The 16993-nt window shown below is 43.4% G+C and overlaps 2 protein-coding genes across 7 annotated transcripts in view; one reads left to right on the top strand and one right to left on the bottom strand.

Moving 5' to 3' along the window:
* AIMP1 (aminoacyl tRNA synthetase complex interacting multifunctional protein 1) overlaps positions 1-10780 on the bottom strand; it is a 37120-nt gene extending 26340 nt beyond the window's left edge. Inside the window, exons 1-2 of one of the 3 annotated variants that reach the window (XM_082237071.1) lie at positions 10689-10777; positions 8657-8755 (exon numbers count right to left, since the gene is read on the bottom strand). In XM_082237071.1, coding sequence (XP_082093197.1) covers positions 8657-8658 — 2 coding nt within the window. In that variant the 5' untranslated portion in view covers positions 8659-8755; positions 10689-10777. Of the gene's footprint in view, positions 1-8656; positions 8756-10224; positions 10411-10688 lie in introns of those variants that run through there. The other 2 variants (XM_082237072.1, XM_082237073.1) reach the window with 2 other exon arrangements.
* Positions 10781-10849: 69 nt separating this feature from the next.
* TBCK (TBC1 domain containing kinase) overlaps positions 10850-16993 on the top strand; it is an 84174-nt gene continuing 78030 nt past the window's right edge. The window contains exons 1-3 of one of the 4 annotated variants that reach the window (XM_082236920.1): positions 10971-11145; positions 11534-11618; positions 15668-15904. In XM_082236920.1, coding sequence (XP_082093046.1) covers positions 15712-15904 — 193 coding nt within the window. In that variant the 5' untranslated portion in view covers positions 10971-11145; positions 11534-11618; positions 15668-15711. Of the gene's footprint in view, positions 10898-10920; positions 10943-10970; positions 11146-11533; positions 11619-15667; positions 15905-16993 lie in introns of those variants that run through there. The other 3 variants (XM_082236919.1, XM_082236917.1, XM_082236918.1) reach the window with 3 other exon arrangements.

The following is a 16993-nucleotide window of genomic DNA, read 5'->3' as shown; positions in this document are numbered from 1 at the left end:
TTCACATTGCGGAAGCTTAGTTGAGAGCTCTTTAGTAGCACTTAGCAGATTTCAGTTGAATCACTTCATAAACTTTTTACTGCTGCTTAAACCTACCAATTTCAGCCTACCAGCGCAACAGATTTCTTAAATAAATAAATAAATGTGTGATCTGTAAGATAGTATACTTCCACTTAAACTTTCTTCTATTAAGCTGCACTTACTGGGAGTAAGCCCCACAAAACTCACAAGAAATTTACTTCTGAGTAAGCATGTACAGGACAGTGATGTTACTCAAAGAAAGCAATGAAACTAAGAGTACAAGGTTAAGCACTTCCTCAGTAGCACTATATGTAAGATAATCCTGATAACAGCTGAAAATAGATCACCAGGGAATTTTTTTAACAGGTTCTGTTACAACAGAGAAGTCTCCCTATGACTAGTGTATCTATTTTGAACTGCTAGGATTTCAATCTCTGTTGTCTAGTTCAGGCAGTGCACTGATATTCTACACAATTTCTACACTGAGCAGAATACAGCCATACAAGAACCCTAAGTAAAACTGTTCAACATCTACAGTTCTAAAGATAGTCATTGCAGAAGAGGTATGCCAACAGCGGTACGGAGACAGATTTTACCGCTGCCAAACAGGCAAGTTGCTTTTCTTTTTAACACCAGAATGCCTTTTCAGCTACAGATATATATATATTTTAAATCTCTGGATACACTCTTCTGTCTGCGCTGTAGCTGCTTAGGACAGTGGCCCTAGTTTCTAACTCTCAGAGTCCCACATCTCTTTGTCATTTTGGCAGAACATTTTACTGTATGGTAATTGGAATAATTAAACCATCCCAAGTACATTTTTAATATCATTCCTAATAGGAATACAAACCCATTCAGACCTCAGAGTCCCCCCCCCTTCTAAATACAGTCTATAAAGTATGTTGAGTTATGTGGGAACAATCACACTTGCTGGTCTAGCAAATCTTTCTAGTCACCCATTCCAAGACTGCGCTAATGATTCCACTTCTGCTCTCTGGATACTAAAAGAAGGATGCTATAACAAAGACGTGTAAAATAACTTCTCTTTCTCACAGGCTACAGTGGTGCATTTGCCAGCTAGCTAAACTTATCACAAACACACCCACACCATGTTATATATTGATTTGAGTTCTAAGCAGCCTTCTAAATCTGCAGGTGCATTTTGTACCTGGCTACTGGCCACCTGAAACCAAGTGAAGATGCCTGGGCACCAGTATGGTGCCTGATGTCTCCACTATCTGTAGGCACATGCCTGGGGATCCTTGGATCTTGACTGTTTTCACACACTAGTAACACATTCTGTGGAATTCTATCCGTTGTATTTTATCTATGCAATGAGAATGAATTTCAGAAACCAAAAAGTCATAGAGTGGTACCTTGGTTCTTGAACGGGATCCATTCTGGAAGTCTGTTCAACTTCTGAAAATGTTCAAAAACCAATTGGAAGCCATGGAAGCCGTGTCGGGTGCTTGACTTTCAAAAAATGTCCACAAACACTTCTGGGTTTGCGGTGCTCGGGAGCCAAAACGTTCGAGTCACAAGGCGTTCGAGAACCAAGGTACGACTGTATTCAAAATATGGCTTTCCAGACGTCTGGCCCCAAACTGGCAACTAGGCATTCTGTTTTGGTGACTGGTAACCCTGGTTTAAGAAGCCATTTGGCGCCTAGCTTATATAGCTGAGTTTTTAATACTGGTTCTAAGCTACCATGCACCCATGTTACTCGCCCTTACAAGTTCTCTGTCGAAGCTATCATGCTTTACAAAAATAGAAAGATAAAAGTATTATGCCTAACCGTGGAAGTAAAAAAAAAAAAATACAACAAAAGCCTGAATATGAATTTGTACAGAAGCATTACCTTTGGAAAAAATGGGAAAATGCAATATTTTTCTTTTAAAAAATCTTATTATATTGGTTCACCGACACATAATCATATAGTTAATTTTACAGCCCTGAATGGGCAAGGGAATTAGCTTTCTTAAAATTGAAGTCACACAGGAGAACAATTTAAATTGCAAATTGGCTCTGCTTGGCAAGCAGGACTTTTCTCCTTCCAGGTGCTGAACAAAGATGAACCCAAAGCAGTCTCGACTGAAATAAAGCCTCAACCAACACTTCTACCTCTTTCCTCATCTTCATACAACTGTTCTTAGTCTAACTTGGGTGGAATGGAATAGTCACTTGAATTTAGACTCCCAAATGACAGCTGCACTGACAAGACAGAAATCACATTCATCAATCATCTGCCTATTTACTCAGAATCAAGTCTCTCTAAGTACAAAGTATGGTATCCAATGAAGTAATTTGCTTAGGGCAAGGACTTCTGGCTGTGCAACATACCGTATTTTTCGCCCCCCGCCCCATAGGACGCACCTAGTTTTTTTTTTGGGGGGGAATAAAGCTTCCCCCGACCACAGCCCCCAGAACGGGCTGCTGCCTGCAAGCCTGGCGAGCCCGGCGGGACCTCCCGCCGGGCGTGCAAGGCTTGCGGACACCTTCCCGAAGCACGGGGCATCCTCCAGAGGGCACCCCGTGCTTCGGGCTGCTGCCCGCAAGCCTTACGAGCCTGCGGGAACTCCCCCGGGCTCGCAAGGCTTGCGGATAGCTTCCTGAAGCCTGGAGAGCGAGAGGGGTTGGCGCGCACCGATGCCTCTCGCTCTCCAGGCTTCAGCAAAACCCTGCATTCGCCCCACAGGACGCACACACATTTCCCCTTCATTTTGGGAGGGGAAAAAGTGTGTCCTATAGGGCGAAAAATACGGTAACTTCCAGTTCCACTGATTGCACCCGACTAGAACTGTTCTGGAGGTTCCTCCAACCCTGTGGAGCAAATCTGGGGAAGATGGGGGGGGGGTGTCGAGGAAGTTCCATTGCACATAAAGAAATAGATGTGCTAAACGGAACTAATTCATTGGACACTACCTAGCGAAACTAAGGATTCCCGGCCTGCAATGGATGCCTAGGATTACAGCCAAAACAATTTCAGCTAAAAATGCAGGCTGTTATCAGCATGGATGTACCGTAGTTCACTTCAATCCAAATGAACCCAATACCTTCACACAAAAAAGTAGTAAGCAGTGAAGTTTGGAGAATTAATCAGCAAATTTTCAATTAACTTTAGTACATACTGAAAAATAGGTATTTGTTCTATTTAGACTGGGATCTTAGGTGTTTGCTGACAGAAGGGGTTTTTAACAAGGAAGGGTTCCTCCCATGAAGGAATTCTTCCTTCGTGAACAGAAGCTTCTCCTGATCACAAATAAAAACTTAGGACCCAAGCCACTAATAATTTATTTTTCGAACACCTTATGCCTGAATGAACTTCCTTCTATAGCTAATGGCAATCTTCCTGCTACACAAGGGATAGTTTGAAGTCCCATATACAGTACTGTTGGATATACATGAAACGCCGTCTGGTGTTCCACCCAGAAACAACACTTACACAATAGACATGTTTAATAGCCTCCACATGGCTCTGGTACAGCCACAGTTTTCTGATCCATTACCTGCTTCTGGCCTTTTAAATTCCAGACCAGAGCTGCAACTAGCAAATTATCAACCACTGACCAGAGGATTGGCTGTATGCATAAGAGCCAATTTACACTCCTACTCAGCCAAAGCTCACTGGAGGGCCATGGGCGGTCACCCTCTCTCATTCCGTAGGCCAAGCCTGCTTTGAGATCATCTGCATTCAGCACCTGGAGGGAGAAAGGACCTGCTTGCCAAGCAGAGCCAATTTGCAGTTTAAATTGTTTTCATGTGTGACTTGAATTTTAAGAAAGCATTCTATCCAAGCAGTTGCTAAGTTCCACTTAAACATTTGCACAAATAAAATCTCAAGGAAAGCGCAGAGCATTGGAATGCTTTTGGAAAGGCAAGACTTAATGTGTGACTGAAGAAAGCATCATTGGATGAGGAAATCTCAGTACGGGTTCAGAATGGGACCAGTGTGGAAACAGAAGGCGAGATGGCACAGCTTTCATGTTAAGGAGAAAGGGTTGGGAAGAAAGAAGGTCTATGGATAGCCATCTCCTTTCACAGAAGCCAAAGTTATCTTCATTGTTGGGAAGTTACTGCTAGTTACAATACCATGATAATCTGGATAAGTGTTAACAAAACTGAATCCTGGCAAGACAAAATAAATTATGATTAGCAAGCCGGAGAAAGTGTGCATCTTGGGTGTGCTCCACCACAAGACTTTGATGATTGACGCCTAAAGCCACAGCTCTGGTTAGAAACACATTTTACCAGATTTAGATGGTCAAAGAGGCCGCTATAACTTGCCCTCTAGCCAAGTTCTCACCACTGTAATTCATCCAATGGCAAGGTCTAACTTAGATTACAAAAACATGCTTGACATTCGGCTCTCCTTAGAAAGTTAGTAAGCTTAACCAGTTTAAAATGCAGTAGCCTGCTTTTTGGAAATAGTTCCAATCCTGAGTCCATTTTAACTGGCTGATATCTTATGGAATATTCTCCCTAGAGAACTTCAGAGGACTTTCTTTTGCATCCACCATCAGCAGCTTAAGATACTTCTCCCACCCAAGCATTTATGTTGGATAGATTTATGGTTGATCTGTTATTAGTCTTGTTTTGAGCAGCTGTTTTCTGATATTTTTATGGGCTTTTAAATTCATTAATGGTTTTTTTAAAAAACGATTTACATGTTGGTTTGAATGCCCATTTGGCTGGAAAGGTGATTAAGTAGTTGTATAAATAAACTTGCACCACAGGCCATATTACTATGGCACAAACATACAATTATTCCTTTCATTTATGTTACTACCCACAATTAAATTTACATTCTCCTCCCCAAGTTCCAAAATGCCTATTCCCTGCACTCATTTTAAAGCACAGTTACCAGAGCTTCATACAAAAGCTTCTGCTATGGGCTAAAGAGTGCAATCCTATACGTGTTTTATTGCTGGTTTGGAAAGAAGTGTTATGTTGTCATAGTGAACTGCATTTTATTATAAATTCTTTTTTAACTGATGGGCTTTCTGCTGGAATGAGATATACTTCCAGGTAGGTGACTAGGGAACAAGCCCCACTGAAGACAATAAAATTAATTTCATCGATCATAGAATTTTAAACTTGGAATGTACCACAAGGGTCATCTAGTCCAACCCCCCTGCCATGCAGGAATGTTTCACCCAATGTGAAACTCGAACCTGTGATCCTGAGATTAAGAGCTGAGATTAAGAGTCTCATGCTCTACTGGCTGAGCTATCTCAGTAAACAAGCAGACAACCAAGCTGTGAAGCACATTAATTCTAAGTGATCTATTTAATAAGTTAAATATTTTTGAAGTGATACATTGAACAATAGCACAAAATGCATTTTGAAGATCCAAGTTTCATTACATGGAGATGTTTCCACTTAAACATATGCAAGCAGGAACAAAACTTAACAGAAGTTTTCAATTGAGATCTTAATGCTTATACATTTTATCTTTTCCGTGCAAGAGGCATTTTAACCGAATTATACAGAAACATCCATTGTTGATATTCATCTGATATCTTTTTGAGCTAATCGTTGTGCTATGTTTTAAAGAGTGTTTCCATTATAACTGTAACCTGTGCTATATATGCAAACACAGAGTAAATACATTATGTGTGAAGCAGCATAGAAGCTGCCAGAGTTGAAAACAACTCCAATACTAAAAGGGAAAAAATCTCTTAACTATCTCTTGGGAGACCACGATGAAATATGGAAACAGATGTTCAGTTTATTTAAGACATTTATATCCCACCTTTTGCATAAGCCTCAAGGCAGTTAACATAACCACATATAAACAATAAAACACAAAAGACATAAAATAAAGCCACAGTGAGCTAGTACAAAAACTATTAAACAGCAACCTATACAATTTTAAAAGGGGTGACCAGATAATATGTAAAAATAAAAGGCTTGGGATTGGGATGGACTTTACCTGCTGCCTAACGAACAGTAAATAAAGGGGGGTACTACTACTACTACTACTAATAATAATTTTTATTTATACCCCGCCCTCCCCAGCCAAGGCCGGGCTGAGAGCGGTTTACAAGCAATAATAAAAACAAGTTAAATGATTACAACTTAAAAACAAAATAAAAAATACAACATTAAAATATTGAAACATTAAAATATTAAAATGTAGCCTCATCGCAGGAGGAGAAGGAAAAGAAAAAAGAAAGAGAGAGAGGGAATCAAATTGGCTCCAAGCCAGGCGGAACAACTCTGTCCAGCTTACAAATAAAGAGCTGCTCTGGAGAAATCGCTGTGTCGTCTGCTATGTTCGCCCACAACTTAACACTGGTGAACTAACACACTTAACTACTAAGTGAACATACTTATGGAATAAATTTATCCATAGAGAAGGTCCTCCAGTTCTTTAGATCAGCATGATCACTGTTCTGTATTATAGTAATAAATGCTATTAAAAATAAAGGATACCACATTAGACATTTTAATAAAAGGTCACACAGCTAAATAAATGGTTGGAAATATGGTCTGTATTTGAAGAAGTCAACCACAATATATTTACAGAATTATTTGGCAACACCACTCAAAGATGTAACAAAATGCCCGGGTATATCTTGTACATTTAACTTATTTAACTTACTGCAGTCATTTGCAGGTTTTTACATACTCCTCAAAGATCAAGGCACTCTGACTATACACTCTTGTTTGTTGGGCAATCACTGCAGCTAAACGAGTTAGGTGGACTCAACATCAGCTACATATTTGAAAGTCAATGTCAGCTTGTTTCCTTGGAAGTGAGAAAATCTGCAGCAGAGAAAGCTACAGCTGCACACTTGTTTCAATTATTGTGCAAGACAAAAAGATCTCCACTTTTAGCATTGCCTGGATATGTATAATGCTCAAAACCTAAACAGGACTGCTTCTTAAACAATATTCTTTGATTCCTGGTTATTGTAACAGGAGTCTCAAAACTTTCCTCCTCACCTCTACAAATGTATAGAAGAATCATGCCTTGAAAACCAATTCAGATGCTTCCATTTTTAGTATGTTTGTCCTTCATGCCTGAGACATAGGTTGCAGTATTCCCAAATGTAGAAAGGCACTCACTTTTACGGTAGCTTGCCTAATCCCAGAGAACAATGCATTACAGAAAATTAGTCAACATATATAATGAGTGAGTCTGGTTTTTATAAAGGGAGAAGTAGTCTCAGACAACTTGCAGTAAAATCCTATAACGTCTATTCAGAGGTAAATCCAACTGAGTTCACTGGGATTTATTACTAGGTAGGAGAGAACAGGACTTCCACCTAAGAAGCAAACAGAACACCCCAACAGGCACTGAGTGCCGTGTAACAATAAGATTTTTAAAAATTCAGGGGTATAAGCCACAAAACATGTGGGATTTCAGCAGCATCACAATGCAGGAAATAAGCAAAGTTTTAATTAGGAAGAAGTTAAGGAAAAGTGAAGTGAGAGAAGGAAAAAGGGAGATTGAATGGGCAAGAAGAGACTCAAACTGCAGGAGGAGATACAGTGGTGCCCCGCAAGACGAATGCCTCGCAAGACGAAAAACTCGCTAGACAAAAGGGTTTTGTGGTTTTTGAGCTGCTTCGCAAGACGAATTTCCCTATGGGCTTGCTTCGCAAGACGAAAACGTCTTGCGTTTTTTGCAAGTTTGTTTCCTTTTTCTTAACACCTAATACAGTTGCGACTTGACTTCGAGGAGCAACTCATAGAACGCGGTGTGGTAGCCTTTTTTGAGGTTTTTGGTGATTTTTGGAGCTTTTCCAAAACTTTTCCGACACCGTGCTTCACAAGACGAAAAATTCACTAGACGAAAAAACTTGCGGAACGAATTAATTTCGTCTTGCGAGGCACCACTGTATCAAAGAAAACAATTTCTGATGAATTTCCTCCACTTTGAAGAAAGTTTACAACTTTAGCGGCTCAGAAAAAAATCAAGAGGGGAAACTGAGTAAGAAATGCACACACACATTGAAGCCTAGAGGGTTGGAGACTCAAGACAGAAGAAAGCAAGTACTTGCTCACAAAGTGCATAGTGCAATTTGCTCCCACTAATGGCAGATGTCAACTTGACCAGCTTTAAAATATCAAATTTGTGGAGGATAAGGCCATTGACAGAGAAGCCAGATGACAAAGCTTGCCTAACCAACGACAGAATTCAGAGTCCCCACCACCCTCTGCACTGCAGCAGGTTGTTCAACTCTCATAGCAAGCAAGATTAGGGAGAGCCTAGACAACTGGGCCACTGAGGGGATTCTAAGCAACTGGAAGAGTGATTTGCCAACTGTGAGCCAGCTGCCATTTCAAAATGCTTTTTGTCAATGTGCACAGAGCAGAAGCATAAAAGAAGAAAGGAATGGAAGCTACTTAAGGCCTCAGGACAAGCATAGTTGAACTCTTATAGGAAGAACTGTACCTGCCAGTTCTCTCACATAAATGATCCCTCAATCCTCACCTACAGAATAAAAATGTCCTCTTCTCGTTCCTAGTCTAAGGAAAAACAGTTTTAAAAATGAAGCGCTATGGGGGCAGGACACAAGACTCAGAACCCCACTTTTGCTCTTTAACATGGTCCACTCACTGCCAATGCCTACGTTTTGCTTCCCCTTAATTCAATGTTACATAAATAGATGTTAGCACAACTCACATTTAACAAGCACAGTCAGCGCAGAGATCCACGCTGCAAAATTCAGCAGAAGACAGGACCGCAAATCTGCTTCCTCTTCCCTGCCAAATCTGTAAGCACCTGATATCAGGAGAGGCAGTATTAAGCACACAAATATCTCTGGAGAAAAGTCGTGTAAATTTAAGAAAGCACTGTGCTCTCAGGACATTGCACAAACAATATTAATCACCATTAAGTATTATACAGCTCACCATAGGGATTAGTAATTTTTGCACTGTGTTAAGCCACTGTGATAATTTAAGAGGCACATGGCAGGAGGAGTTACAATATATTTCAGAAAGAATTTGATGGAGAGTTACCAACAGAAGCACGCACTGTGGAGAAATGAGGAGTGACAGGGTTAGCTGAGATGAGTAACCACCAACTCACTTCTGATGAAGCAGATACACCCATAGTTTGGGAGACTAGCTGCAGGCTAATTTTGTCCTTCCCATAATTCAGAGATTTAACCTGGCCACAACCCATCCAGCATCGATAGTTTCTCTCTACATTCGTCCCCACACCCTTCACTATCATATCTCACCAAAAGTCAATCTCAGAAATTGTTCTTTACATTCTCACGCTGCACCTTTCAGCGCTATGCTTAGAAATAATTGCTTCAGGGCAATCTGATAAACCTAATAATTTGAACCAAGGCTTGGTGGAACTTAAATCTAGAATCTGCATCCATTTCCAAGGTTCAGTCTTGTGAAGATAAAGTACCTGTGAACATGTACCAAGCACTCTTTCCCATCCTGTCAAGTAATAACCACAACCAACTTTCAGGAGCCAAGAATGAAGATGAAGTTGGCATGTAAAGGAAATAGAAGGAATGTTTTCTTAGCTCCAGCATTTCAAAGCTAAACACAGACTGCAAACCTATTATATGCTTCCAGAGGGATAGCTTTGTTAATGTGTTGCAGCAATCTTTTGTGACATCTTAAAAGATGGATAAATTCATTTGTACACTAGAATTAGATACATGATGTGCTAGCACTTGACAGGAATGTAAATAGCTGCCTTGTATTGGGTTTATCTAGCCAAGTACTGTGCCCTCTGATGGGCAGTTGTTCTCTAAATCACCTAGCGCTGGTTTCTTTTAACTGTTGATGCCAGAGAGTGAACTTTGGACCAAGCATAAGCTGACAGTATGTACTTGTATCTCCCTACTGAGAAAAATGGGACCAAATAGCCCCAAAACTCTAGATAAGACAAACTAGTTTAAAGGAATGACAGCGGCATCAGCTTTGGAACAAGCTTTCACCCAGACAAGACCAACGAGTGCCCACGCAGCCACCCAAGTTCATGACTTTCCGGTCCTTACATCCTCGCTGTGTCCACAGGATACTTCTCTCCCCTCTACCAATTGCTACTCTTTGCCCTCCCTTCACTTTTTCTTCCAAAATGCCTTTTGTGACCCGGCTCCTCCTGTGCAAGTAATAAAAAATAAAATGACAAGACAATAAGGGGATTATGACTGTCCATAGGGTCTCTTTCCCCCACCTCCATTAGTGTGGCCTCTACAAATAGGCACTGTCACTATTACTTACACTTCATTTGCCACACTGACTTTACGACCACTTGCCTATTCGAAATCCCAGTTGTGTGTGAGAGAGAAATCACCTATATTTTAGTCCACGAATGCTTATGCCAGAATAAAAACGCATTCGTCTTTTGGGTTGGTAGGAGACCATTTCTTATTTTCTTGTGTGTGTGTGTGTGTGTGTGTGTGGTTCTTTCCTGCTGCAAGAGACCGACCCCTCTACAAAATATTGCCATTAGGGCAGCAGTTTTCCCAATTCCCTTATCTCCAACCCCCCCCCCCCCCCCAGGAACGAAGGGCTCCTTCATGCCATTTACAGGCCTTACCCTAAGAGCTCCCCCACCCCTTCAGCGAAAGGTAGGCCAGCGAAAGGTAACCCACCCCCACCCCTTATAACCACGAAGGGAATGAGAAAGAGAAGCGACCCCCCCCCCTCAGCCGCTCCCCAGTTTAACTGCCCCCAAAACTTACCCGCTCAGGATTCACGGGCAGCGGAAACGTGTCCGTTCTACGCATGCGCGAGCACGTCGCACGCCCCGCGGGAGGGGGAGAGGTCGGAGAGAGAGAAAAAAAGCGGCGTGCGCGTTTGCGTCAACACATTCTCTTGGCCAATCGGGCGCGGAGGGAAGCGAGGTGGGCGGAGCCGCGGGAGGAAGGGGTACCGGCGAAGGGAGAGCGAGGTGTGTGCGTGTTTATGCGCGCGCGCTTGTCTGCGCGTATTACAGGTGGTGCTCATGAGGGCTAGAAACTTGACGGGCAGGGGGAGGTGGATTTAACAGCCCAGCTAAGGCGAGACCGGGCGGCGGCGGGCGCTGGGTGTCATTGTAGGGCAGGCTGGCGGCGGCGGCGGCTTGTTCCCTGTTAGGTGTTTTGCGCTTCCTATAAGGCCTGGTTCAGGGCCCGGTTTAGGTTTGATGAGCTACTGAAGGTAATGGGGCCCTTTATTTGTCCAGCTGTCCTTTGTCAACAACAAATTGTAACTGTTTTTTGTGTTGAATATATGCTGCATGGTATCTAAAGCCATTTGCACATAACAGAATGTGTATTTTATCGAAGTAATTGCTGAACTGAAAAACAGTTAAGAAATATATTAATATTAATACTTTTCCTTTAATTTTTTGCCCCCCCCCAAGAGAGTCGGGCCTTAAGCTATAGATTGTACAAGGTATAGCTTGTAAATCCGACACTGGCCTGGTTCTAGGACCGTGTTGTTATTTCATGTATCAGAAGGTACTTTTGAAAATGGGCTGGGTGGGGGGAATGCTGTCTGCTTTTAATGCTCCCCAAGAATCCTGAAAAGGTTGCTTTTCCAATAGGTTGCAGTGTAGCTTAAGGCTCCTGTGTGGCTTACTTTGAGAGGAAGTTATCATTTTGTGGTTTTTCACTTGCCCTCAGAGATAGGTAAGTTGATGTTCTCCAGATGTTGGGCTGGGTGAAAGGAGTGGGGGTGTTTACTTACTTAGGCTATAGTCACAAAGCCCAATTCCCACTCCATTAGTTTTGCCTAAACCTGTGCTGCTGCTGCTGCTGCTGCTGCTACCATTCAGCCTGCCGCCTTATTCCCTCTGTAACCTTAACTTGATGTTAACATGGTAACCATGGGGCTACAGGTGCAGTACAAAGCCAGTCAGATGCAAATATTGTGTCGGGTTGTATTTGAGTAGACCTAAGTTGGCCATGGGACGCGGGTGGCGCTGTGGGCTAAAGCCTCAACGCCTAGGGCTTGCCGATCGAAAGGTCGGCGGTTCGAATCCCCGCGGCGGGGTGCGCTCCCGCTGCTCGGTCCCAGCGCCTGCCAACCTAGCAGTTCGAAAGCACCCCCGGGGGCAAGTAGATAAATAGGTACCGCTTACCAGCGGGAAGGTAAACGGCGTTCCGTGTGCGGCTCTGGCTCGCCAGAGCAGCGTTGTCACGCTGGCCACGTGACCCGGAAGTGTCTTCGGACAGCGCTGGCCCCCGGCCAATAGATGTGAGATGGGCGCACAAACCCCAGAGTCTGTCAAGACTGGCCCGTTCGGGCAGGGGTACCTTTACCTTTACCTTTAAGTTGGCCATGCCCATCGACTTCAACGGATCTGCTCCAAGTTGGGCTTAGAATGATGATCGCTCAATATATTTAGCAAATGTTTCATGGAATTGTAGAGTTGGAAGCGGCCTCGAGGGTCATCTAGTCCAAACCCTTGCAGGTGGGTTGGGAAGCTGTCCCACATTCCTCATGTCACCCAGTGGTGTCGGATGAAGCAAGAATCTGCTCATCTGGAGCTAGTTTCCCAATATAAAACATATTAAGATAGCAGTCCTATATGTGTTTACCTGGGAATATGTTCCACTGAACCCGGTGGGACTCATGAGTAGCTTTGCATAGGATTCTACTGCTAGTTGTTTTTTAAACCAAAGTGTCTGTATTACAATCGTTTGGAGAGGAGAGAGAGGTGAAAATGTAAACCACAGGGTACGGGCTGGGTCAGAAAGGTAGATATATGTATCTAGCATCTCCATGCTAGATCAGAGGTCAACATCATCATCATCATCATCATCATTATTAATAAGCAAACAAACAAGTTTTGTATGCTCCCCTTATGAAGATGGTAGCACCCTCTCAATGTGAAAATGCATCTTAGAGTGAGGGTTATGGCTGCAACCACCTTCACCAACCTGGTTATTCTGGACTGCAAGTCTCACTATCCCTGACCATTGACTGTGCTCGCTGTGGCTATTGGAATTATCATTCTCTACAGCTGTAGATTGTCTTGCATAAAATTCTTCAAACTATATTGTCAGGGGTTCAGGAGCAGAGACGCAGAGAAGGGAGGAAGCAGAGAGCGAGGGGGAGGAATCCGAAGGGAAAATGAGTGATGATGACGACCCGAGATCTCCAAGCCTAAGCAGTGAGTCAGAGGACTCCCAAAAGGGAGCCCCAGTGAGCAGAGCAAGGGGGGGATCCGGGGGGACACCCCAGGAGGAAGGGAACAGAGGAGATTCAGAGAGTAGCAGCTGGAAGTCGGGACCCACGCTCATAACTGAGAGCGGCAGCAGCTGGAAGTCGGGACCCACGCTCAAGACTGAGAGCAGCAGGGAGGAAGGTAGCCAGGCATCGGGTTCCGGAGGCTGTCAGCAGGAGGGAGGGCACGAGTCAGGGGTGGTCACGCCCTCCTCAGAGAGCGAGGCAACGGTTAAGAGGAAAGTAGAGAGTTGGGCGCGCGCGCCAAGTTCAAATGCAGCGGAAGCTGGAGCAGTAAGCAGCCCGGAGAGTGAGCCAGGTCCCAAAGCCCGCCGCAAGGAGGCAGAAGGATCAGGGGGGTCAGCGTCAGAGGAGAGTAGGAGGGAGGAGGCCCAGGGGGGCAGAAGGACCCAGAGACGTAGGGAGAGGCGAAGGAGGTGGAGCAAGGCTAGGGTATTAAGCTGGTGTGCAAGAGGCGGGGACTCAGACGGGTCTTCGCCGACCTAGGGCAGAAGGTGTAGAGCTGCACGCTGCAGTTCGGAAATGAAACCTGTAACTTAATAAAGACTCTTATAAAGTGAACGCTGGCGGACTTGGTCCTATGTGAGCTGGGACTGGGTGGCAGCTCTGACATATATGTATTCTTTAAAAGCACCCCAGCCATTCCAAAATACGATATTTCATAAATGGCTTTTTGTTCCAATGTTTCCAATTGAAAAACTGTGGGGTGGAGGGAAACCAAGCCCCCCCCCCCGATCCTTCTGGGCCTTCACATCTCAATAGCTTTTCCCCAGGTGATTTAGAGCAGATCCTCCAGATGTCATTGGACTCTATGAGCCCTAGCCAGCTTGGTTAATGGTCATTGAAGATGGGAGTTGCAGTCCACCAAGAACTAGAGGGCCATAGGTACCCCAACCCCACTTTAGAGCTTCAGAGGCCATAGGTAGCATCTTAAATTGATCCCTGCAAAAAATTGCTTACCTGCAGTGTTAACCCTGAACTGGAATAATACAATCTATGTTGATTGCTGTGGTCAGCAGTCGGGCTGCCAAATTTGTACAGCGCTGCTGCAAAATGAAGTACATGAAGTATACCCCCAAACGGCTAAGTGACTAGTTTAAAAGTTCAAATTTGGTCCATAGGTTGCTAAAGATACTCATTACTAGGGTATTCTGAAAAAGGAACTTTTTGACTGAAATCCTTTGCTGATTTAAGTGGAATTAAGCCCTTTTGAACTCAGTGAACTATACTTATTGAATAAGTGTGCCTATGATTGCACTGTTTGTTTTTAAGCATCAGATTCTGGAACAAAAAGATGCCAGCAGAACAGAGTAAACTGGGTAGCAAGTGGACCTGTAACAGATACTGTGCCTGTTTACACTCTTGAAGCATTGTAAATTGCCAGCTGCCTTTTCTGGTTTCATATTTGCTCCAGGTGGCTTTTTACACTGCCTTTAGGCATGGGAAAGCCACCTTGAAATATCACACCCATATGCATGGGGGCAAGGACTGATAAAGGCCAGTGTGTGCTTGATGCAGGGGAAAGTGCATTGTGTGGGCCAGGAGGGCAGAAAAGAGCAGTCAGAATTTGGCCAACAGAAGCAGTCCTCAATCTATGGGCCCCTCTGGCAAAAGGCATGTGTTGGGGCCTCAAGCATGTTGCTCCTAATTTGGGGACTGACACTGCTTTGATGCTTGCACACTCAGCTTGAGCTATATTTTATTTCCATGGTGCGCAACTGATCATATTCCCTGTGTCATTTAGCCAGCAGTGGGTGGGAGTTCTGTTTCCCCACAACAGCAGCTCTATATAATGCCAAAAAGTGTTTGCAGTTCAGGGCTCCTAGAGATGACCTGCTTATGGAGCATTCATTCTGATTTGCATGAGTGTTCATTCAGATTGGTTCATGGGGATGTTATAGGACATTAAACATGCATCCTGATTTGTCTGCAGGTTGCTTTAAAAACTTCCCAAACTTTTCAGTGAATTTCTCCATCATATTCTTAACATAAAAAGTCCATTGATGGTTGCTATTTTTTTAAGTGGATTTGGTGATCCAGGGCAACAGGGCATTATAATCTGCTTTAATTGTGTGGTCTTAATTTTTACTATGTACTTGACTCCCTCCTGCAAAATAATGACTATCTGCTGCTGCTGCTGCTCAAATATGGATGGATGCACAGGCTTTCTAGATTGTATCCTTACTTACTAGAATTGAATAAATAGCATGATTCCTTTGCAGAGTTCACTTCAGGCTATAATCCTCTAAATATTCTGTTGACTTGCATTTTATTGCTTTATACATTTTCAGATGCTAAAAACGGCTTTCATCACTCTGTTATAACCAGCAGTAATATCAATGGCATCCGTTTGCTTGACTAGCCTTAAAATTAAATCTGTAGGGTTTAAACTGGTTTTTTCTCTCTATAGGCAGCCTGTTTACTGGTTTGGAGCCTTGCAGCCTGGTTTTATTGTATGTCTTCCCTTTTTTCTTTTCTTTTTTTTCAGGGGAACGCTACCTACAAGGAGGGGTATCTCACGGAACTCCTAAGATGTTTCCCTTAAAGGATGCAGAATTGGGAGCCTTTACCTTCTTTGCTTCTGCTCTTCCGAATGATGTTTGTGGGAGCAACGGCCTGCCCTTGACGCCAAACTCCATAAAGATCCTGGGACGCTTTCAGATTCTTAAGACAATTACGCATCCTAGGCTTTGCCAGTATGTGGACATTTCCCGTGGAAAGCATGGTGAGTGTGCTTTCTACCCCCTCCCTGCCCCATAACTTTGGGGTGTGCATGTAGCAGTGTTACAGTAATTATTCTGTGCATGTGTTTCAGAGCATTAGACTTCAAAGCAGCCGTCAGCATTTTTTCCCCCCAAGACGGCAGTTTGCTTTTCCCCAGACTGACTCTGTAGCAGCATTTTTCAGGCTTGTCTCTGTTGTTGCACATAACAGACACAGATGTATGCTGCTGGGCTGCAGTTCTTTGTTATCCTGTAGTTCAGATCACATTGATAATTTTTAGGTATTTCCTTTTCTTTTTCACACTCTGCTTATCTCTCTTTACTCCATTCCCCCCCCTCCATGCTCTGCTCCTTCACATGCTTTTTGGGGGGTTTTGTTCTTGAAAACTGCAGGCTTCTTTCAGTCCATTTGTTCCATAGGTTCCTGCAATTCATCAATCTGTCTTTCTTTTTATTTAATTCTTCAAATCTCTCTTTTGAAGTTCAGAGTTTAAAAGAAATGTGCTCCACAGAAGGCGGCCTCGACAGTTCTCTCCCAGTCCTCGCATTTTGGAACTTATCAGTGTGCCATATATCATGTTGAAGATGAAATATAAGCTGTAATTTACTTATTCTGTTATTTCTGTTTGTATACTGCCCTTCATCCAAAGATCACAGGGTGGTTCACAACATAGAAATACAAAATAAGAACACAAAAATACATTTTAAAAATAAAAATAAGCCCATAATCTCCTACCAAAAACACATTTTAAAAGGCCATAGGATGTTTATCAGCCAAAGGCCTCATTATAGAGGAATATTTTCACATGGTACGTAAAGATGTGGAATGAAGGCACCAGGCGAGCCTCTCTGGAGAGAGCATTCCACAAATGGGGAGTCACTCATTCTCATGTTGCCACCCTGCGGACCTCATGTAGAGGAGGCACACGAAGAAGGGCCTCAGGTGATGATCACAGGGTCTGGGTCAGTTCATATGGAAAGAGGTGGTCCTTGAGGTATTGCGGTCCATTTAAGGCTTTCTAGGTCAAAAGTGGGGGCACAGGTGGTGCTGTGGTCTAAACCACTGAGCCTCTTGGGCTTGCCGATCAGAA

This window comes from Podarcis vaucheri (genome assembly GCF_965113315.1).
Source record: "Podarcis vaucheri genome assembly, chromosome: 9".
NCBI lineage: Eukaryota > Metazoa > Chordata > Lepidosauria > Squamata > Lacertidae > Podarcis > Podarcis vaucheri.
This window is presented reverse-complemented; position numbering and strand designations above follow the sequence as displayed.